Source organism: Coccinella septempunctata, chromosome 3 (genome assembly GCF_907165205.1).
Source record: "Coccinella septempunctata chromosome 3, icCocSept1.1, whole genome shotgun sequence".
NCBI lineage: Eukaryota > Metazoa > Arthropoda > Insecta > Coleoptera > Coccinellidae > Coccinella > Coccinella septempunctata.
Window position 1 is genome coordinate 37,888,279 of NC_058191.1, and position 22,193 is coordinate 37,910,471.

Here is a 22,193-nt window from a genome sequence, read left to right on the forward strand (position 1 = left end):
TAAAAAACAACGAATTTCACATAAAAACCGTTTAATTCGCTCCAACATTTTTAATGTCAAACATTTCATCATTTTTCTAAATCAAAACAATTGACAAAAATTACAATTATCTGAAAAAAATTGATCCTAAGTATAAAAAAAGCAAGAATTACTCCTGCCTTTCAGTAGTCACCTGTGTAGCCCCTAATCTGCTAGGATCCTGGCTAGGATAATGAACGGTTGGTTTTACAGCGATGCTCGCTTCTTTCGTCGCCGAACTTGCACTACCTCCAGCAACAGTTGGATTGGGAACAAACGGAGGTAATTGTGGCGGATTGAAGAAGAACTGGGGCAATGGAGGGGGCCCAAACAGCTGAGGCATCATTAGAGAAGGAGGTGGAGGAATATTTGGTAGTGGGATATGTCCTGGTTCCAGATTGAAAAAGTTATTACTCAGTTCAGGCAAAGCTCCCGGTAGACCAGGAACTGGTTCGTATACTTCCATATTTTGTATTCCCATCAGAGGTCCGATTCTTCCCTGAGATCTGCCCCATTTAATTGTGAGACGCCTTCCACCCAGTATCAATTTGTTGAAGGTCTTTTCTGCCGCCGTCTCCGCTGCTTGACGAGTGGTATATTGTACAAATGCACATTGTTGTTTTGGTACAATGCTCACTGTACGAATTTCACCATACTGATAAAAGTGATCCCTGAAAATGAAAGAATGTCATTTATTTGTTTATTTTTTATCATTATAGTGTACCTTATGTCCTGTTCTGTAAGATTTCCAAGATTCCCAATATATAAGGTTGTAATTGTTTTATCATCTGGTGGCGGTAATGCAGGCATAGCAGCAGCTCTCTTCAATAACTTATCAGCAACTGGGTCATTAGTTCCATAATAACGGTCTTTGATATTTTGATCTGCTAATGGATCATCTGGATCGGTTGGCTTCTCATGTCTATAAGGACATTCTTCACCACGTCTACATTCACCTTTAACCCAAAAGGAACAAACATGGGGTCTATTTCTCTTGTAATAGGGAGCGGTCCTTGCTAATCGCATCAGTAGATCATTGGGTTCGTTTAGTTTGCTGTTATTAGCTAATGCACCAGAATCTGATCTATTTAGCTGAAAAATGTATACTCATATATCAGTGTGTCAATTTTTCATTTTGTCATAATATTTACCTGCTTCTCCATATTTTGAATATAATATTCCTTATTCACATCACTCTTGGGTAGGTTATCATTTATCTTCAAAGCAGCGTCTCTAACCTAAAAAACAGAATTCATTTTCACAAATAGGGGGTCATTAACTATAGAGAATGAATCAGACAAGAAAAGAATATTGTTAGTTATAATGTGCTTACCTGAATAGGCAAACCATACTCTAAATCTAAGAGACAAGTCTGACATACATTCTTCAACTTGCTACACGTCTGACATACTTCGGTTTTTTTGAAACGCATTCTAGCTCCTGGGCACCACCTAAATACTGTAAAAGGTCTCGCGCAAATTTTACATTCTTTCCCATATTTTTCTTTAGTCTGAAAAACAGGATCATTAATATTCGACAGTGTGGATTTCTAATTACAAAACTCACCATTCGTATGTAGGGATTGTCTCCCAAGCATGTTTGACATAATATTGGGAAATCCTAAAAAGCAGCACATTGAAAAATTCAATTTATATCAATGAAATTGTAACTTACAGAGTCTTCCCAGTTTTGTCGATTGTATGTATTTGTTGTTTTTGAAGTAGCCATAATCGGACCACTATAATTTATCTCCAATTATTCAAGAATTTATATTTTCATAGCAAAATCAAGAATTAAACATTATGCACTAATAGAATGTGAATAATCAGAATATATTTGTTGAAAAAATCATACATCCACAAAATTTATTCACCAATTGACAGAATTTGACAGACGGATAAGTGACAGTGACACTCATATGTCACAGAAATTCAGTGGCAGAACGGAACTACATCAAAATACTAATCTTTAGTAAACCACCTATTACTTTTGAGTGATTTTTACCACGGACAAACTGAGAAAACCATTAGCATGAAATTAGACAAAAATCACCTGTATTGAAAGAAGTGCGAAGAGTTTTTGTGATACCACAGAACACCATTTGTTTCCCCTTTTACTTAATGATATTTTGTGGTTTCTGTTTATATGCTGCTGTTGCTGAATAAGAAAAAAATTCAGATTTCAGAACTCGAAAATTCCAAAATCTAAGGTTTTCTCGAGACAAACCTTATCAAAATGGAAGAAGTTCAAAGGCATTCAGTTCATACCTTAGTGTTTAGATCACTGAAACGATCGCATGATATGTTTCTATCTAATCAGGCGTATTTACCCCCAGAAGATGAAAACGCAGAAACTTTATATCGGGCAGCCAAATCTCGAGATCTATATGGTGAGGTATTTGACGATGTGAAGAAAATGAAAGCCATGAAAAATTTGCGGGATGTTGAAGCTGGTCCAGATCCACCACCTCCAGGAACAAATCAAATAAATAGTAGTGAGGTTACAAATGAAAAAGCTGTCGTACCAGTAATGGTACCAAACGATAATCCATTGATCCGTAATAATCAGAATAATCAGATAATCAGCTCGATTAAAAAAACTCCTGTTATGCCTAAACCCAAATGGCATGCCCCATGGAAATTGTACAGAATAATTTCAGGACATTTAGGTTGGGTTCGTTGTGCGGCTGTAGAACCAGGCAATGAATGGTTTGCCACTGGAGCTGCAGATAGGATTATAAAAATCTGGGATTTAGCAACTGGTCAGCTCAAAGTATCGTTAACAGGGCATGTAAGTACTGTGAGAGGGTTAGCAGTTAGTGCCCGTCATCCATACTTATTCAGTTGTGGTGAAGATCGCCAAGTGAAATGTTGGGATTTAGAGTATAATAAAGTGATAAGACATTATCATGGACATCTTTCTGCTGTATACTCCCTATCACTGCACCCAACAATTGATGTATTGCTAACAGCTGGGAGGGATTCAACTGCAAGAGTATGGGATATGAGAACCAAAGCCAATGTTCATACTCTTACTGGTCACACCCACACAGTTGCAAGTGTAATAACACAAGCAACAGAGCCACAAGTTATTACAGGATCACATGATACTACAATAAGGTTATGGGATTTAGCTGCTGGAAAATCAATTTGTACTTTAACTAACCATAAGAAAAGTGTGAGAGGAGTTGTTTTCCATCCAACATCGAACATGTTTGCATCTGGTTCACCTGACAATATAAAGCAGTGGAAATGTCCAGATGGAAAATTCATCCAAAATTTAACTGGTCATAATGCCATAGTGAACTGTTTAGCAGTAAATCCAGATGGTGTTCTAGTTTCCGGAGGAGATAATGGTACTCTCCATTTCTGGGACTGGAGGACAGGATATAATTTTCAAAGAATGCAAGTACCTGTGCAGCCTGGTTCTATGGATAACGAAGCTGGTATTTTTTCAATGACGTTTGATCAATCAGGGTCAAGATTAATAACTACAGAAGCGGATAAAACAATAAAGATTTATAAAGAAGATGAGACTGCTACAGAAGAAAGTCACCCAATTAATTGGAAGCCAGATATTCTTAAGAGAAGAAAGTTTTAATATAAATTTTTATCGAATCATTTGTGTATATATTTATGGACTTTTTTCATTGAAGTTTATTTTTTACAATAAAAGTTCAACAACCTTAAGTATTCTTGATTCTTTTTATTATTGCTCAACATCTATGGTGTTAGGAGAGAATAGAAAACAATGCTATCAATAACAATTTTATTTGAGCAATTATAATCCTCTGGTATAATGGACAAACTTGGAATATAGCATGAACATTCTATTTGCAACATCAACCAGCCTATTTTGCGGGTTTTTCTATTTATGTTAGGGGGTAAATCGTTAACCGTGCAAGAAATCGGTACCCAAATGAGTTCGGGAAATTATATGGAATTTATGGATTTTGAAAAGGGTAGGTTTTTTATTTGTTTTTCCATCGAACGAGAAAGTATTCTGAAATTTGTTTGCTGTAGATTTTCTCAGCAAATACCCTCTCTGGCAAATACCCTCACTGTTATTTTTTTATCTGTGTTCGCGTAACTCCGCCTCTGGTAAGGCTGTGGGTACCAGTGCTGGTCCCGAGCCCGGACAAAGGAGGATTCAGTAATAAGATAAAAATTTGAAAAATGTTGTACGAGTGGTTATTTAAATTTATTTTAAACTTGGACTTTGGTACACTACGGTACCAAAAGAGTAACAAGAGTTGTCCTTTCATTGTTGTTGTTCTATGAATGACATTTCTCTTTTTTAATGAAGTTTAATTTTGGGGTTACATTATTATACATTTTAAGCGCTGCTTATAAATTAATTTATAAAGTTTTATTTGAAATCATGACGAGGTTTGTTCTTTGATATTTCTGTATCCTCACTATTTAATGCAACTTTTCCCGTTTCAGAACCAACATAGAACTAGGTAATGTCACCCCTCACAACATCAAACAACTAAAGCAATTAAATAGTGTTGTTTTCCCGGTTTCTTACAATGATAAATTTTACAAGGATGTCCTCGAAGCAGGAGAACTAGCTAAGTTAGCATATTACAATGATATAGTTGTTGGAGCAGTTTGCTGTCGAATCGATACTTCTGAAAAAACTCGTAGACTTTACATTATGACTTTGGGCTGCCTGTACCCTTATAGAAGATTAGGTATAGGAACTATGATGGTTCAACATGTTTTGAAATATGTGGAAGAAGATGGTAACTTCGACAGTATATTTCTGTGAGTGTTTCTTTGGTCTTACTTTCTCAACTTACACATTAAAAAAACATACTGCTTGAGAGCTAATGTTATTATTAAAACTGGATACAGAAAACGTAAATTATTATATTTTCAGACATGTACAAGTGAACAACGAAGGGGCAATAGATTTTTACAAGAAATTTGGATTTGAGGTTGTTGAAACCAAAGAACATTATTACAAAAGAATTGAACCAGCTGATGCTCATGTATTGCAGAAAACCTTGCGTAAAAATGGTCAAATCAATGGAAATCTTTGAAATGTAATTTCAAATTAACATTATTTTAATTTGTTATATTGATGAATTTGTTGCAGTATTTTCTAACTTTTGTAAAATAAAAATAATAGTTTCTGAAAATACCATGTCTTACAAGTAACATCATTTTCTATAAATTGAAATTTTGTCCTTGGTACAGGCAATGAAATCTTGAAATAAAAGAATAGAGAAAGAACAAATGAAAACTATTCAATATGTATTCCAGATATTCCCTTACCATCAAACAACTTAAATGATTCAGGTAACATCTTCATTGAAACTTATTAAATTTTTTTATAGAGCTTAGGAATTCCCATCATTTTTTATATTTTCATGGATTTTATGTTTTAGAATTGGGTCTTCATAATATTAAAACAAGTTTAGAAGCTTTCAACAGAAATAATTTAATTTATTATTTAGATACATTCAAATGCATACAACAGCCTAGCATGATGACTTAATCTTTTTTCCCAAATTTTGTTTCGATCACATTATTCAACTTCTTCAGGCCTCACAGGATGGGTTAAAGGTATTATTGATTTCTGTTTGACATCTCTAGAACACGCTTTTCTCATATCTAAAAAATAATATAATGATTGCATTTTCATAAACAATTAATACTCTAAATTTAATTAGATGTTTGAAACTAATATTCAAATGAAAACTTTTTTAAAAAATGACCAAAACAACTTCGGCAGAACTTACCATAAGCATCTTCATCGGGATCACCTGAATAATACTCCAACACAGTTCGATAAACTATGTATCCTAAATTTGTATACATATTAATGGCAACTTTGTTACTCACTCGAACAAATAGATCAACAAAGTAACATCTTTTTCTAGAAATAAGGATATGTTGTTAATAAATAAAAATAATATGCTCAGAAATATGAAAAACCGTAGAGAAAATCTATACATACTTCTCTGATATATTTTCAAGAAAATTAATCAAGGATGCTGCCAGTCCCAAGCGTCTGTAATCTGGAGAGACTGTTAGAGCTGTAACATGTCCATGCCAGTTTTCCCCTAAACCCTCTGCTTTACCCATTACTGAAAAGTATCAATTTGAAAAATATACAAATCGAAAACAATGTTACCTACTATATCCCATTATTTCACCACAAGGAGACTCGGCAACTTGAAAATACTCCGGCCAATGGGCTAAGTATTGCATATAAAATGAAAGGCCATATGTTTCTGTAAGAGGGTCTAAGTTCCTAGGAAAGAACGATTACTTTAATCATTTCCATTGCAATAAAATAAAAGATAAATAATTTAACAGTATGAATTCTTTGAAACATAAGAATACAGTTGAAAATGTTTCGTAAAGATACTACATTATATTGTAGACAAAACGGTCTTCAAGAAAATGAATATGCAAGTATTATTGTAATGCTAGGCATCTCGAAAAGTGAATGAGAAACAATACTTTGAAAATAATTTTGGTAGGTTTGAAGTAAATTGTCTTATTGATTTGGGCCAAAATGAACTCATAAGAGTGATACAAGATTAGGTTGGTCCTTACACATTATTGAATTTATACATATCGTCGCAGCAAAACGGTCTCAAAGTGGTCATTTTTAAAAATATTTAAATAAATTTCGCTAATTCTTTGGTAACCTAACTGATTTTTGAGGTTATTCGATAATTTTTAAATCTTTTTACAGGTTTCTTCTCTTATCTTTCCGTTCATAGACAAACAACTGTCATTCTCTTTCAGATTATTATTAAAAATTTCGATTTGTTTTTCAAAATAAATCTAAACAATCGAAATAAAATGAAATTCGGCGAATCAGTTTATAAATTGTGATGAGAACTAAAAATTCATTACCGATATGAATCGTGACGTGTAAGACGAGCTTAACAGGCTTGTCATTGTTTATATAAATCGTTGTCAAATTTTTAATGTTTTGATATGTCTAGCCTTGTAGGATTTTAATAATTATTTTCTCCCTTCTACATCAAAAATTCAATGTAGGCTATTAAAATTCCGAAGGTTTCTCAGTCAAGTATTTTATCAGTAACAAATTATCCAGGTTCAAGATGACAGAGGCAAAGCTTAGTGATGATACTGATGAAGTTAATATAACAATAAGTGAATTGGAAGAAAATATGGAAATACTAAGATATTCCTGTAGCAACAATGCCGAATATTTTGCTAGTGATAGTTCCGAGAATGGCCAAAGATTGTATATTTCATTTTTAGCCATATTAGACTACTTAGATTGTCTCAAGCCCAAAGTCCAAAGGATACAAAGCGTAATGCATAAGTTTGATTTTGATGAGCATGTTCAAGGCAATGGGTACAGGAGTTACATATCAGTTGTTGGGTATGCTGTGAAACATACCAGTGATATGAGTGAAAGGATACAAAACAAAAGGGAAAGTATGCTGTTCAGAAAATCTTCTTTAGCTAAGTAAGTTTTTTCATATCACATCAGACAGTGAACAGCGGTACTGAGAAACCATTTATTTTGATTGATTTTCATTTATAACTTTCAGAGATATAGAGTCATGTTCACATCTGTTAGCAAGTCTAGATTCTTGTTTGGCACAATTGGAAATTATAATGTCTTGGAGTAAAGATGGAGGCTTGTTTCCAAGTGAGGAACGCCCTCCAGAAGAATTGATTGCATATGCAGATAGTATCAATCGTTACTGCTTTTATGGACGAAATGTGGGCTTTCAGGTTAGTCATTTTCTATTTGAACGTTTTGGATGCTGGCAAATCTATAGTTATCGCTTTGTTAGACGTGAGTCAACAATTCAAAAGTACTTTCTGGCATAGTGAACATGCAATGGTTTTCATATTTTGTTTTTTTTTATTTGGCTATACTAATTGGATTATTTGCAATTCTTAAAAATGTCTATCTACTGACCAGGTGTATCTAACATTAAAAAATGGCTACCTGTATGGCTGATCTAACAACTAACTAGCCTTCTTTTATAAACTCTGTATGAATTTTACAGTTCTGTGATTCTCTGAAACATATAATGAAGTTCATTGTTTTGACAATGGCAATATTTTCAGAAGTTTACTACAGTGAAGGTAAATTTGAAAATTGAGCAACTAGCCGATTTTTCGCTGAGCTTATATTTTTTTTAGGTAATTTCTTCTCAAAAGCAACTAATTCTCTGTTTAGCACAACAAAATTCATTAGTGATCCAGAATTAATAGCAAAACGAGTAGTCAATATATCAACAAATGCCAAAGTAGATTTCTGTAAGGCTTTCTGGTTTCTGTCTGAGAGCGAAATAATGAATCAAATACCCACCTTTGTTTCCCCTAGTGTTGCTGTATCAAAAATCATTAATTTGGCTCCCGAGCCTTTGATCATTAATGTTGATGGTAAAGATATTGAAGTACCTATTCCGTCCTCTTTTATTGGTAAGTGAATTGTTTTTAAAATTATTTCTTTACTATACTGAAAAATTACATTTCAGGTAAAAAAACTATTCAGGTTCGACTCATAAGTCATTCAGTGCATGAAGGGATGATTGGGGAATCGAAAAATAGAGCAAAACCAGCAAGTCCAGGCCTTTTAATCCATTGTCATGGTGGTGGATTTGTAGCGCAATCTTCTAGATCGCACGAATGTTACTTGAGGGACTGGGCAAAATATCTCAAAGTACCCATTTTCAGTATTGATTACAGTTTAGCACCAGAAGCACCTTTTCCTAGGGCATTAGAGGAGGTAACTTATGCCTATTGCTGGGCATTGAAAAATCACAATTTATTAGGGAGCACAGGTGAATTTTTGTTTTCAGTACAAACTTTTTCCATTCAATTCTGTAATTCTTTTTTTAGGAGAACGGATTGTTGCTGCCGGTGATTCTGCTGGTGGTAATTTGTTGCTAACAACTTCGTTGAAATGTATAACGTTAGGAATTCCGCCTCCCCATGGCATATTTTTAGCGTATATTCCTGCTTTTGTCAATTTTGTACCTTCGCCTTCGAGATTACTCTCAATGATGGACCCTCTGCTCCCATTAGGATTTCTGTTGAAATGTCTGAAAGGTAACCTCTTCGCCTAAAAATTCAGTATATCCTGCTTAATTACGATATGTGAACTTTCATATCACTTATTCTGTTCTATTATTGTAACAACTAGTTCATTTGCCCATATTTTATCCCCCACTTTCTTTCAGCCTACGCAATTCCAGATCCAGAGTTAATTCAACACAAGGAATTCAATTTTCAGACTAACTCTGATACCGAGAGTTTCGAAGAGATAACAGAGTCTGATATGCAAGCATTGCAGGCTCGTAAGTCTCCTACTTCAGATTCATCAGATACCCTTACGTACGGTTCCATCTGTTCGAATCTGAACGACGAAAATGAAAAGGACGTTTATTTGACAGTGTCCGATATTGAGAAGAATGAGAAGCAGGTGTCCGAGTTTTTGGAAAAATACGTTTTAGGTGATTCGGTGATTTGTATGCTAATTTTAACACAAAATTGATCTTTTTTTTTTTCAGAATCAGATACTGACACTGATGTTACCAAAGTTATTCCTACAGAACAGGAAAATTCCACATCAGTTCAAAGTGCCGAATATTCAATTCATAACCGTGTCATCACATTTGTTTCGTCCTTGAAAAGTCGCATTAGTAATATGATGGGCGGTACCGAAGTGAAAGATGAAGTTCCGAAAGATAACACGGAATTGTTTGATTGCCCCAGCAGGTTTAACGAAGACTTCAATTTCACCGTTAACGCAGATCCATTTTTGAGCCCTATTTTAGCCAGCGACGAACTCCTGAAACAGTTACCTCCGGTGAAAATATTGGTGAGTGAAATTAAAGATAGATCGCTGATTGAATTGAATTTATGTAAATTAACTGTGGATTTTTTATAACCCATTTCTAGACCGTGGAACTTGATCCATGTTTGGATGATTGTGTCACTCTTGCGAAAAAACTGAAATCTCTGGATAAGGATGTTACCTTGGATGTTTTAAAGGGCCTACCCCATGGTTTTCTCAATTTTTCATTGGTAAGTATTTCACCTTCGTCGAATATAGGATTTTCTTATAAGTGAAAGAGGTTGTAACAAACTACATATTACTGTTTTGAATTTTTTTTTAGCTTTCCAAAGAAGCCTATGAGGGCTCACAGATGAGTGTCAAAAGAGTCAAGGAACTTTTTAATTTCTCAAATGCGGATTAAGGCGAGCTAGACGTAGTAGTTGAAGGTTTTAAGAATATTAGAATTCTTTTCCATTTTTAAACATCCAAATATTCAATTGTCGAAGTTATGAAATCAAAGACTAGTATTCCATACGCTTCATAGATACAATAATGAGTCGTTATTCCATTATGAATAATTGAAAGAAAAGTGAGAACAAGTAAAATAAATAATATCCAAATCTATGTATTGAGTGAAAAATGTATGAATATGCATTGAACACCATTTTAAAATGAAAGATTATTTTTATATGAAAGGTAACGTATACTTATGCTTAACGGGAGAAGACCTAAAAATTTCAACTAATTCGCTACTAAGGTACTGATAATTTTATTTGTTATTGACTTCTCGATGGAATATTTAATTTTTAATTGTGATGATCATTTAATTAGTTATATTCTGTGTTATTATAATTACAGTTGATGCAGGGTAAATTTGTTTAGCCGACTGATCTGGATGTGCAAAAATCTCAAAGATATTTATTTTCACAAAGTCCCAAAGAAAAACTGGAAGTGAAACTTTCACATAAAAAAATGCGATATAAAATTACCGGTGTCCTTCCGGTAGTGTCCAATACTTCGAAAATATTTAAGTATACAGGGTGTTGCATGTAACCTTGAGGACTTTTTTTTTTTAAATAAGAGTTGATATTAATCAAAAAAATCAAAAATCGTTACACATTATTCGTAAAAAGGCTCATACTTCTAATGACTTTATACAAAATTTCAAACAAATTCAATAAATATTTCTCTGTAACCTTCTAAGGAGCCCCGCCGGTGGGACACCCTGTATGTGGGTATAGTTTTGGTTTTTCAACATTTATTACTCCGAATATTTGTGGCCTTAATTTCCATGAATGTAGAATTAGCATCATATACACCCAATACAAAAATATAAAGAAAGAATAAAATAATGATTAAAATTAAAAAAAGTGATTAGACTAGTCAAATTTCAATACTGGTAAACAGTATATCAAGCTCTGTTCGAAGTTTAAGTAATTTCTGATCAACAGAAATCACAACATTTTAATTCTAATTCACTTGTTGGGGAGGGTACAAATGCTGGGTTCAAGCAGTTTTCATGTAAAAGAATTTTTACAGAAATTCTGAAACGAGGCCTAATGAATATTTCAATGGAAATTTAAGTTTGAATTTTTTAATAACCGTTTGAAATTAATGCGAAAAAAATTAATACTAGGCAGTTCTTTCCATATGGGAAAAATAGAACAGTTTAATTCACACTTCAAATAATAGAAGATTTTAATCGTTATTGTCATAATAAATTATGAAAATTTAATTAGCAACTTTCAGTTCAAAATGTATGTGAATCTATATTGATTATTGTCAATAATCTACTTCTGTTCTTATTTATTAAAAAATGAAAGATTTGTGACAAATTTTATGTGATAATTATTTTTTTATGATACTCATTTATTTATTAAGTTTTGGGAACTTTGTTATTGTGGTTTTTAACTTATTTGTGGATTTGTATTTATATTTTCAATATAACCTTTTAATTTCTTCCTATCTTTTTCTGTCCCTTTTTTTTTTTATTAACAAGGAGCAGTCAATTTCAATTCATTATACTCAATGAAAAAATCTGGTACGGTAAGTAATTATAATTCCTTGTAATATGCCATATTTAATCATGTTTTGAGCTACTTTGTATGGTAATTAAATATAAGAATTAAATGATTTAAATTCAAAAACACTGGCTCATTGTTTAAGTTGTAATAAAAGATTGAAATCTACACATTTCCTTCCATTGATTAGGAGATTTCTTTTCATGAATATAATTGTGGTTTCAAACCAACAAATATATATGCGATTATTTCTTTAGGGAATTGATTAGTTGTAATCCTACCTACTTAATAAAAATTAGTGCAATATTGGTTTGAAGATAAAAGCTGATATCACTAGCATACTTATTTCTAGATAAAATTTAATGAGGAAAATCTTTTCTAACCCAAGGAATTTCCTTTTACATTATAATAATACGAAAACTATACTAATATTGGAATGAATTATTGATTTCTCCCAATTGAATTAGCGTAAAAGCTAAAGGGATTCATTTTCCGTAATATGCGTCTCATTCTCCATGTCCTGCCCTTAAAAACGTATGTGTCGTCCCTCAAGTAAGTTAATGAAAATTTTCAATATCGTTTAAGGTATTTTTTTTATTGAAAAATTAGAGAATTTTATACATTCTCTAACGTACGAATGTTTTTTGTTACCTACTTCTTGAAAATATTTTATTATTAAAAGGTGAAGCAGTTCGTTCATCAAATTGTAGTAGATTCTGCCATAGCAAAACTATAGCCCATGATTCAAAAAAGCTGTGAGGTAAAAAAGTTATTTCAACCGATTTTTTTATGTTTTCGGGAAATTGAAGCTTAGGAGTCGTGAAAAATTTTCTGCCCTATAGTTTTTAGGTTTTTCGGCCTGTAGATTGGGAAAAAAAATCAAACCAACTGACACCCCATGCACAGCTAGGCCCCTTCTATCAAAACGACAGCTTTTAAGGAATGCAAATCTCGAAACTCTGAGGATGTTCCTCAAAAGAGCATTTCTTACTTCGTCTCTATTAGGTTTTGAGTTATGGGAGTTTGAATTTCACACAATAATTATGAGGTGAAACTTTTCAGTGCAGTGAAAAATTTAAACTTTTGCTTTGAACACCCGCCTTTTCGATCGCTTTACATTGTATTGTGTGAAAACTAAGATTTGCAGAGACAACAATTGTTGGCAGATACAACTTGTCTTAAGACAAGTTGTATCTGCCCTTTGGATGTTGGGAGGAGAATTTTTTTTTTCTATCTACATGACAAAAGTGAGGTTATGTTGAATGCTCCTCGGGACGAAAAGCATATTTAAAAGAATCAAATTTTGTTGTTACATAATTATTCAATCAACATCGATTAATTTTATGGCCAACTAATCATCGTGTCCGAACGACCGGCGCGTAATGTTTATTTTTCATCGCGAAATTTCATTGATTTCCAGATTACGTCAGATGAAACGAAACGGTCTCGGGTCTAGATTTATTCGAAACGTCAGACCGTGGAATTAATTATGTTTTGGCCGGGAATTGATGTTTTCAAGTTACGGTTCGAAAATTGATCGAATAAACATGTTCATCATCGTAGCAATAGAAGGAGGTTATTTCAAACCAAGATTTGTTTATTTCACAACTGCTGTCCCTCCACAGGAGATGAAAAACCAGGTTCACTAAGGAAAAAATTCCGTAACTCCATACGATAATGACAAAAAAATTCGAGTTTGATTGGCATATACCTGTACCCGAATGCCTTCTGACCGGTTGTGTATTCGATAGATGGACAGAGGAAAAGGATAATACTGAACTTGAACAGAAGGCACTTTTTAAAGTTGATCAGTATGGATTTTTCATCTATTGGAAAAGTGAGGGAAGGGTAAGTTGACTGAATTTTTAAATTGCTTATGCTACTTTGTTATGTGTGGACCTACGAATGTTGTCATGCTGAAAACTGCCAATGACAGGTTTTGCTTCTTCATTTCCTAAGAAAATCTTCATGAAATGAATCTTTACGAGTAATAACTATCCATTCATTGAAGCACTTTTTCACAGGAGGGTGATGTCATCGAACTATGCCAAGTTAGTGATATTCGTGCAGGTGGATTACCTAAGGAGTCCAGGCTACTCAATTCCATCCTGAGTAAACATGGGAATGATGCAGAAGAAAAGTCCCTGACTATATGCAGTGGGACAGATTATATAAATATCAGTTATCAGCATTTAATCTGTCCCAGTGCTGAAACTGCTAAGGTGAGATTCAATTTTGTAAAATTTTGAGTATGTTTATAATCATTTCTGTGTGCTGAGGTAAATCAGATGGCTGAAAAATTAGCATTAACGTTTTAGAAAATAATGATGTTAATTGGTCCATAAATTGTGAATACCTTGTGATTTTAATGGGCATAGATATTCTGTTATTGTTTCAATATTTTTTCCAACTATCGTGGAATTTGATTGAAATAGAAAATTTTCAATACAATCCCTGTAGGATATACTTTGAGTCTGTACAACTCCTGTTCTTATTCATCTTCGATTTTTGAGGCTAGCCCAAATGTTCAGACTATGTTGAAATTGACGGAGTAAAGTATGTTTGTTAAAACAAGCATGTTTAAAGGTTTGGCTGGATGGTTTGCGAATAATTACACATAATGTGAAAGCCAATAACTTCTGTCCAATGACTTGTTTGAAGAAGCAGTAAGTTTCGTCATAAAATTCAAGAAGCCCGAAGATTGTGAATGTTTATAGAATAGAAAAGTTATTGGGCCTGCATAAAGGAATAATCTTGCATGATGTAAATTTGAACACAATGAACAATGAAGAACTGAATTGATGTGTCAAATAATTCAAAGCTCAAAGGTATGAACAAAAACAAAAAGATTCAATAAAAAAATTATGAGTTTGCAAACTCTGATTTTCCTTTAGGAGCAAATAATTTTTCTTGTCTTTTACTTAACATATGCATATTTCAAATCTTGTTTTTGACGTGAAATGATGATGAAAATTTTTCGTTAGGATTTATTAGGCAATAACTGACCGGCAAAAAATTTGTCTGGTAAATTTAAAAAAACTCTAAAATGGCCATTCATTCCGACCAAAATCAATTAGCTTTGTCAAGCTTCAGCTTGTTTCAGTTGAAACCACATCCCTCTTAACAGGGCTCTCAGAAAGGCTGTGCCGAAACTGAATATCAGGAATTCTGGTGCTCAAAGAATTGTTAGAATGAGATAATTTCAGCCTTTCAGTTTGTGAAAGTTCCCAGTTTACTTTGGATGGAAAATGTGGAACCTGAAATGAATTTTCAGCAATGAGTTGTATCATACTGTGCATATTTCCCATGATTTTTCCATTCTTTCAATTGGTCCAAATCAATCCAGTTCTTCATGAAATATATATCATTACCTAGTCCAAGTCATTTCGCAATTATATGCATGTTTCTATTTCTTTGCATGGGCATGGTAATAGGAGTGGCAAGCTGCCTTGAGGAGCATAACTCACAACAACAAAATGGCTAATATTTGTCCCAGAACTGCATTGATGAAACAGTGAGTCGCTTTTTTTTATTTGTCGACACACAGTTCTGTTCTATTGTTACTTACTTAATGAAATCTCCACTAATATTCAATTTGGCCATCAACCATTTGTTTATTTAGTTCTACTAAAGAAGGTATCAAATATAATCACCATTTTCTTGGAAATTAAAAAACTTATTATTATACTCTAATTATATTTACTTACATTTTCACACTGAATTTGAAAATAGCTAATTCAAGAAATGGGTTATTCTATAAAACTGTGTGCTCGCAAAATATGTTGGATATTTGTATTAAGATTTTATTTGTCCCATGGAAAAGAATGGATTTTCTTGAAAGGGACATTCTTTTTCCACTTATATGTAGCTTATCCCTTTCTTAGTGCTTGAGTACACCATAGCTGATTAATTAACGCTTTTTGATTTTATTTCTTTAAAATCTCCAACAAATTTACACTCCATATTTTGAGGTACCAAAAATGAAAAAACATAATTTTCCCAAATTTCAAGGAAATTTTGAAGATAGGACTAATATTTTTTGAACAGATATCACTCTTGAAATAGAGCACACAAGAAATTGAGTTTCAAACACAGAAGTTACTGAGTAGAATTTTTTTTTCACTGTAAAGATTGCTTTCTCGTATTGTTTAATCCAGTATAGGAATTTTTAGAATGATTTCCATGAAAAAAGGAATGAGTAAATCCCAGTACTCCATTTCTACTATCTAGTTATTTAACTCCACTAACTGTTAGGTGGCACCTCAATTTTTTGCATGAACACCATACCGATTTGAATATAATAAATAAAATTCATGACTACTATATCCACCTCCTTTACATATTGCCATTTAATTGATACGGAAAAAAGTCAAGACAATTTTATGACTCGCATTTGCCCAAAACAAGATGGGCGATGTTTTTTGAAAAAAAAGTGGTTTTGAGCTAATATTTCTTCGAAATTGTACTATGGTATCCGCAAATTTCATATTCATATTCATATTATGATTCTTTCGAGTAACTATAAATTTGTTGAAATTATTCAGTGCAAGTCTTTAAAACTTGGAATAAATTCAGTTTTTTTTGCTATAAATATGCTCGGACAGGTCGATTAGGTCAACTAATTCGAAAAGAAAGGAATCTGAAAACTCAATGAGAAAATTCAGACAGTGTAAAAATTTAATGTCTAGAGGCATTTGTTAGTTCACCCTTGTTGAATAACTTTTCAACGACAAAAAATAAGAATAAGACATTCTTGGTATCCATGAGCAACTGATACACCCTTTTGGAATAGACATATAAAAAACGATGTCAATTTGAAATACTGATCGACCTGTCCAAGCATATTTACCTACAGCAAAAAAAATTGATATATTAAATTTATTCCAAGTTAGAGACTCGTATACTTGGACTACGTCATCAATCAGGCCAATTCATTGAAACACACCAATAGCACAGTACATATTGAAAAAACAGTTAGAAGTTTGATGTTTACATCCGAGTTGCTATCGCTATCTTCCTGTTCTCTAGAATTGAGTCACCACAAATTAAAAAAAAAAATCATATATCCGATTTTCAGCTGGATGAGACTCACATTTACGGTTGACGCGAAAGGCAAAGTTCCCGTCAAAGTGGTCGCGAGGACCTTCGCATCTGGAAAAACTGAAAAATTGGTTTATCAATGTTTATCCGACTTGGGTCTTCCTAGTGGAAAGAACGATATCATCGAACCGGAGGATTTCGTATTCGAGAAGTTCTACGCATTGTATCATAAAATATGCCCAAGAAACGATATCGAGGAACTATTTCAAACTATGTAAGTGATATTATTAGTCTAATAGGGATTTCACATTCGAAGCAGTTTACACGATGTAGAAAATATTAAAAAAAAATAGTCGAAAGGACTTAATCGAGCGTATCAGATTTTGATACCATTCATTCCATATATCTCCAAAAGATGACTATACCATAAAATGTACAGGGTTTCCCGAAATGAATGCAAAAAATTCTGTGACAGATTGTTGAGACAAAATTAAATATTTTTGATATTTTGTCTCGATAATCTGCGACAAAATTTTATTGAATTAATTTCCCCATATACAGGCTAATTTTTAGCATAGGTGCTCCACTATCCTTTTCTATATTTATCTGACACACTGCAGTGAATCCCAAATTATGCCCTTGGGTTTCCCAGATATTTACTGTTATCCTTCGTTTTTAGAACGGAAGGTAAAGCGGAAAGTATGAATTTGGATCAGCTAATCAATTTTCTGAACGAAAAGCAACGAGATCCACGGCTCAATGAAATTTTATATCCTCTCTATGATGAAAAAAGAGCGGCTGAAATAATAGCAACCTATGAGCAAATTGAAGAGAACATCAAAGAGAATAAATTATCCAAAGATGGATTTATCAGGTAAGGGTTACTTTTATCTTACCTTTCTTTCTTGAAATTATTCTTGTATTTAACTGGAGAAGTTATCCTTTTTTTAATATTTTTTTCTTAATAATGATGGAATGTTGTTTTCAGATATCTTATGTCTGATGAAAACGCTCCAGTATTTTTAGATAGATTAGTCACTTACATGGACATGGATCAACCCCTGTGCGCGTATTACATAAATTCTAGTCATAACACTTACCTGAGTGGGCGACAATTTGGCGGCAAATCTTCAGTGGAAATGTATCGACAAGTTTTGCTGGCAGGTTGCAGATGTGTAGAGCTCGATTGTTGGGACGGTTGGTTATGATATAGGAGAATATCAATAAACTGGATTAATTTGTATCGTATTTCAGGCAAGGGTGAAGACGAAGAACCTATCATAACTCACGGAAGGGCGATGTGCACTGATATCCTCTTCAAGGACGTCATATATGCCATTCGTGATACAGCGTTTGTCACATCTGATTATCCAGTTATACTGTCCTTCGAAAATCATTGCTGTAAAACTCAGCAATATAAACTTGCCAAATATTGTGATGAAATTTTGGGTAAGAATATTCTCTTTTTTTTTATTCTTTACATCAGTGTTTTTTTACCAGGTGATTTCTTGCTGAAGGAACCCATTGAAGAGCATCCGTTGGAACCTGGTTGTCCTTTACCTCCGCCTTCCGCTTTGAAAAGGAAAATTCTCATCAAAAATAAAAGGTATTTATCGAATTTTTGAGAAGAAAGACAGATTTTTTGAAATTTTCGAACAATAATATTCGACACGCGTATCTCCGAGAAAAATCTTCGTAGATCCAAATGTTATGCATCTAGGAGAGCAACTATTTCGTAAATTTCGATATTTACTCTGTAAAGTTTCAGTGGAAACTTTACGAAAAAGATGCGCCAATTTAAATAGCCGAAAAGTAAGTTTTCACTTAGAACTTTAAAACAAAAGGAGAAAGAGAGATTTTTACCCATCCTGTACAGCAATACTGAAAAATTGGAGTGCAAATAGGAGGTTTTCTGCTCAATTTTTGAGCTCAAGTTTCAAGAATTCATGTTTATGGATGGAAACGAAACTGATGAATTACCTATTTATTTCTTTCCCTACAGATTAAAACCTGAGGTGGAAAAACAAGAGTTGGAATTATTCAGACAAGGACAGTTTGTAATTGAAGACGAGGAGAAAGAAGACGCAAGCGCATGTACTGATAGAGCCTTGCCCCCTGATATTTCTGCTGAGGTACGTAATATTTATGAGTATGGAGAAAAACTCCGAAAAAAAATTAATCAGGAATCTGGCTTAGAACGAACATCTATTTCAGACACCTGTACCTGACGGAGTGCCTCTACCAGACGGGGAAGCTGTTGCGCCTGTGCAATACACCGGCTCTACCACCAATGTCCATCCTTGGCTCAGTTCTATGGTGAATTATGCCCAACCTGTGAAATTTCAAGGATTCGACGTGGCAGAAGGTTTGTCGAAACATATTTTGTTGTTTCCAGCATAAGTTCGTACATATTTGGTTCTTACAGAAAAAAACATTCATCACAACATGTCCAGCTTCTCAGAACCGACCGGTTTGAACTATTTAAGAACTCAGGCGATCGAATTCGTCAACTACAACAAAAGACAAATGTCGAGAATTTATCCTAGTGGCGCCAGAGCGAATTCCTCTAATTACATGCCTCAGGTAACGGAAAGCGAAGGATATCTATCATAGAGTTTCGATAAAATTTTCCCTCGTGATCTAGGTGTTCTGGAACGCTGGCTGCCAAATGGTATCCCTCAACTTCCAAACATCCGATCTCCCGATGCAGTTAAACCAAGGAAAATTCGAATACAACGGTAACTGCGGTTATCTGCTGAAGCCGGATTTCATGAGGAGACACGACCGTACTTTCGATCCGTTTGCCGAATGTCCGGTAGATGGCGTGATTGCGGCTCAGTGCTCTGTACAGGTGAATGAGAATCGAGAAAATTTTGATGACACCTCTCAAAAATTGATAGAGATTACGCATAAATAATAATAATACGAGCATAGAATACGCGACGGCAGTGGGGTGAGGATCACCGCAGTTGAAGATTGAAGTCGGTGTTATTTATTTTTTTCTTTGAAACTCCTCATTCTTTTCTGAAAAAACTAGAACATCAACTAAATTACTAATAAATTTATAGACAGTTAGTGATTCCTATCAATTGTTGAGCAGTGCAGTTTTACGTTTGAATTCTTGCTGTATCAATTGGATGAAGGAGGAAGATTGTGCTTTTCTCAAATTTTATTTTCATCACAAAAAAACAGCGTTTTACTCTTTAGGTAATTGCTGGCCAATTCTTGTCAGATAAGAAAGTTGGAACTTATGTAGAGGTAGATATGTACGGTTTACCAACAGACACCATAAGAAAAGAGTTCAAGACCAGAATGGTACCGGCTAACGGGTTGAATCCAGTATATAAAGAAGACCCGTTTCTGTTCAGAAAAATAGTTCTACCCGATCTAGCTGTACTACGATTCGGTGTATATGATGAAAATGGTAAACGCTCATCTTGATAACTTTCACACGAATCTTCTACTTATGATATTTTTTTATAGGGAAATTGTTGGGTCAGCGCATCTTACCATTGGATGGATTACAAGCGGGGTACCGTCATATTTCTTTGAGAACTGAGGCAAATTTCCCAATGTCCCTACCCATGTTGTTTTGTAACATCGAATTGAAAATTTACGTTCCCGATGGTTTTGAGGATTTCATGGCTGCGCTGAGCGATCCTCGAGGTTTCATGGGGGCCCAGAAGAAACAGAACGAACAAATGTCTTCCATGGGAATCGAAGTAAGACCTCCGTCTTATTTTTAAATATGTATTCCTTCCATCCTCGTAATATCATTCTTTCAGGTTACTGATAGTAAAGACGCGGCAAAAAAGGAAGCCAAAGAAGAGAAGAAAGAAGGTGAAGAATGGCAATTTAACTTATTTCTTTGTTTGACATTCTTGTTTTTCAGAGCCATTAGTTTTCGAGGCTATCACAATTGAAACGATCAAACAAGACAAGGGATTCCAAAAGACGACGAAGAAACAACAAAAGGAATACGACACAATGAAAAAGAAGCAAACTAAAGAAAAACTGGCTGTGCAAAAGTCGCAATGTAGTGCCATCGATAAACTGATTAAAGGCAAAAAGTAAGTATTGAAGGAAAACTTCAGATCATCAATTTTACCATTTTTTCGCAACTATTCATTCACACCCTGTAAAAGAATATGAAATTTTTTTATTCCAATTTTTCCATCCCAGCAAGAATGACCTAGTGAACGATCCGGCTGTCAGAAAACTAGTGACGGAACAAACCATAGAATGGAGCACATTGATGGAAAGACATAGAAAACAGGAGTGGGAATATCTGAGAAACCAACTCGATGACCAACGGGATGTGTTGAGAAAACACATGGAACTACTGCAAGCGGCTCAAATGAAGACACTAGAAGCTAAGCACGATAGGGAAAAGAAGGAAATGAACAGTCGTCAAGCAAAAATTTCTGTAGAAACTGCTAAAGAGGTTGCAAACAAATTAATCACAAACTTTCACACAATTAATCGATGTCTTTCCAGGTTGCCAACGACAAAACTTTGAAAACGAAAAAAGATAAGGAACGCAGATTGAAAGAAAAACAACAGACCAATGACAAACGTTTTCTGGACGAACACAAAACCGCAGCTATAAAGCAAGCGAAGGAGAAAGAAAAGCTTAAAATAAAACATGATAAACAGTTGGAAATGCTATCCCATGACATTCAAAGGATGATCGATATGTACAAAAATGAGGAGTTGGAGTACGATATGTCAAGTAAATGTGAATTCTTTGCTTGAGATAACTTTCAAGTTTCAGTATTTGATTATTAAGATTGTTTATCATCATAGTCCAATATTATCGATATTTAACGTTATTGCCACTAGAATTCTAATGGGACCACCTTAGTTGAGTCTCAATCTGTGAAAACTCAATATTTATTTGTAGTTTTATTTTAACTAAAGTTTACTGTTATAAAATCAGTTACGCTTTGATGATTATATGAACAGTAGATATAAAAGTTATAGACTGAATTGAAATAATCTCTAAATTTTAATCTTCCTCCAACTTTAAATGATAGGATCGAATTTATATTGCATTTTTTCCTGATAGTGTTATTTTATTTATTGTATTAATGAAAAGGGAAAAAATTTCATCCTACATATCAGATATGTTCCCATTTTTTCATTGCGAGTTTACTAAACTGTTATTGTTGAGAGAATTGTTGTTTATATAATTTATGTGTTTTATTATTAGATAAGTTAAGCCTAAAGTGCATTTATTCTTTTTTCTTTGTTATAGGAGAATTTAACATAAATTTTGATGAATTCCAGTGAATTTCTTTATCATTTTACTACCCAGTC

At 33.8% G+C, this 22,193-nt stretch overlaps 6 protein-coding genes across 7 annotated transcripts; 4 read left to right on the plus strand and 2 right to left on the minus strand.

Moving 5' to 3' along the window:
- Positions 1-14: 14 nt before the first annotated feature.
- On the minus strand, positions 15-1,912 carry LOC123309537 (pre-mRNA-splicing factor RBM22). The gene is made up of 6 exons (XM_044892700.1): positions 1,693-1,912; positions 1,585-1,638; positions 1,352-1,528; positions 1,170-1,256; positions 743-1,110; positions 15-689 (listed from the first exon to the last, which is right to left on the minus strand). The coding sequence occupies exons 1-6, from the start codon at positions 1,744-1,746 to the stop codon at positions 149-151; spliced, it is 1,281 nt and encodes a 426-aa protein (XP_044748635.1). The 5' UTR covers positions 1,747-1,912; the 3' UTR covers positions 15-148.
- Positions 1,913-2,105: 193 nt separating this feature from the next.
- LOC123309536 (pleiotropic regulator 1) lies at positions 2,106-3,707 on the plus strand. The gene has a single exon (XM_044892698.1). The coding sequence runs from the start codon at positions 2,254-2,256 to the stop codon at positions 3,616-3,618; it is 1,365 nt and encodes a 454-aa protein (XP_044748633.1). The 5' UTR covers positions 2,106-2,253; the 3' UTR covers positions 3,619-3,707.
- Positions 3,708-4,253: 546 nt separating this feature from the next.
- Positions 4,254-5,164, plus strand: LOC123309197 (probable N-acetyltransferase san). The gene is made up of 3 exons (XM_044892175.1): positions 4,254-4,406; positions 4,464-4,787; positions 4,903-5,164. Exons 1-3 carry the CDS (start codon positions 4,318-4,320, stop codon positions 5,063-5,065), a joined length of 576 nt encoding a protein of 191 aa, XP_044748110.1. The 5' UTR covers positions 4,254-4,317; the 3' UTR covers positions 5,066-5,164.
- Positions 5,165-5,445: 281 nt separating this feature from the next.
- On the minus strand, positions 5,446-6,751 carry LOC123309198 (N-alpha-acetyltransferase 20). Its single transcript, XM_044892176.1, has 5 exons — positions 6,591-6,751; positions 6,167-6,282; positions 5,986-6,115; positions 5,768-5,904; positions 5,446-5,639 (listed from the first exon to the last, which is right to left on the minus strand). Exons 1-5 carry the CDS (start codon positions 6,641-6,643, stop codon positions 5,554-5,556), a joined length of 522 nt encoding a protein of 173 aa, XP_044748111.1. The 5' UTR covers positions 6,644-6,751; the 3' UTR covers positions 5,446-5,553.
- A 131-nt stretch (positions 6,752-6,882) lies between these two features.
- On the plus strand, positions 6,883-11,772 carry LOC123309196 (hormone-sensitive lipase). Of its 2 annotated transcripts, XM_044892173.1 has the most exons (11): positions 6,883-7,039; positions 7,102-7,482; positions 7,568-7,754; positions 8,036-8,114; positions 8,172-8,453; positions 8,510-8,815; positions 8,874-9,083; positions 9,215-9,487; positions 9,545-9,855; positions 9,936-10,061; positions 10,154-11,772. In XM_044892173.1, coding segments are annotated over exons 1-11 (2,238 nt in total). In that variant the 5' UTR covers positions 6,883-7,037; the 3' UTR covers positions 10,235-11,772. The 2 variants fall into 2 exon arrangements, with proteins under 2 accessions (XP_044748108.1, XP_044748109.1); XM_044892174.1 differs by having other exon boundaries at positions 6,883-7,482.
- Positions 11,773-13,096: 1,324 nt separating this feature from the next.
- LOC123309455 (1-phosphatidylinositol 4,5-bisphosphate phosphodiesterase) lies at positions 13,097-22,162 on the plus strand. The gene is made up of 18 exons (XM_044892591.1): positions 13,097-13,682; positions 13,859-14,056; positions 15,269-15,348; positions 16,912-17,148; positions 17,554-17,748; positions 17,863-18,071; positions 18,129-18,323; positions 18,375-18,480; positions 18,877-19,006; positions 19,089-19,239; positions 19,300-19,457; positions 19,519-19,725; positions 20,082-20,298; positions 20,358-20,596; positions 20,660-20,714; positions 20,767-20,944; positions 21,057-21,318; positions 21,372-22,162. The coding sequence occupies exons 1-18, from the start codon at positions 13,512-13,514 to the stop codon at positions 21,627-21,629; spliced, it is 3,246 nt and encodes a 1,081-aa protein (XP_044748526.1). The 5' UTR covers positions 13,097-13,511; the 3' UTR covers positions 21,630-22,162.
- Positions 22,163-22,193: the final 31 nt, after the last annotated feature.

Bases quoted from the DNA above. Each gene is read 5' to 3' on its own strand.
- LOC123309197 (XM_044892175.1), top strand. From the start codon at position 4,318: ATGAAGTTTAATTTTGGGGTTACATTATTATACATTTTAAGCGCTGCT. The intron at 4,407-4,463 runs GTTTGTTCTTTG...TTCCCGTTTCAG, and splicing joins TTATTTGAAATCATGACGAG to AACCAACATAGAACTAGGTA. The intron at 4,788-4,902 runs GTGAGTGTTTCT...TTATATTTTCAG, and splicing joins AACTTCGACAGTATATTTCT to ACATGTACAAGTGAACAACG.
- LOC123309536 (XM_044892698.1), top strand. From the start codon at position 2,254: ATGGAAGAAGTTCAAAGGCATTCAGTTCATACCTTAGTGTTTAGATCA.
- LOC123309196 (XM_044892173.1), top strand. The intron at 8,115-8,171 runs GTAAATTTGAAA...TATTTTTTTTAG, and splicing joins AGAAGTTTACTACAGTGAAG to GTAATTTCTTCTCAAAAGCA. The intron at 10,062-10,153 runs GTAAGTATTTCA...ATTTTTTTTTAG, and splicing joins GTTTTCTCAATTTTTCATTG to CTTTCCAAAGAAGCCTATGA.
- LOC123309198 (XM_044892176.1), bottom strand. From the start codon at position 6,643: ATGACCACTTTGAGACCGTTTTGCTGCGACGATATGTATAAATTCAAT. The intron at 6,283-6,590 runs GTAAGGACCAAC...GTTCTTTCCTAG, and splicing joins ATGTATAAATTCAATAATGT to GAACTTAGACCCTCTTACAG. The intron at 6,116-6,166 runs GTAGGTAACATT...GATACTTTTCAG, and splicing joins TGGTGAAATAATGGGATATA to TAATGGGTAAAGCAGAGGGT.
- LOC123309537 (XM_044892700.1), bottom strand. From the start codon at position 1,746: ATGGCTACTTCAAAAACAACAAATACATACAATCGACAAAACTGGGAA. The intron at 1,639-1,692 runs GTAAGTTACAAT...GCTGCTTTTTAG, and splicing joins GACAAAACTGGGAAGACTCT to GATTTCCCAATATTATGTCA. The intron at 1,257-1,351 runs GTAAGCACATTA...TCTGTTTTTTAG, and splicing joins AGTATGGTTTGCCTATTCAG to GTTAGAGACGCTGCTTTGAA.
- LOC123309455 (XM_044892591.1), top strand. From the start codon at position 13,512: ATGACAAAAAAATTCGAGTTTGATTGGCATATACCTGTACCCGAATGC. The intron at 17,749-17,862 runs GTAAGGGTTACT...TGTTGTTTTCAG, and splicing joins TCCAAAGATGGATTTATCAG to ATATCTTATGTCTGATGAAA. The intron at 20,945-21,056 runs GTAAGTATTGAA...TTTCCATCCCAG, and splicing joins AAACTGATTAAAGGCAAAAA to CAAGAATGACCTAGTGAACG.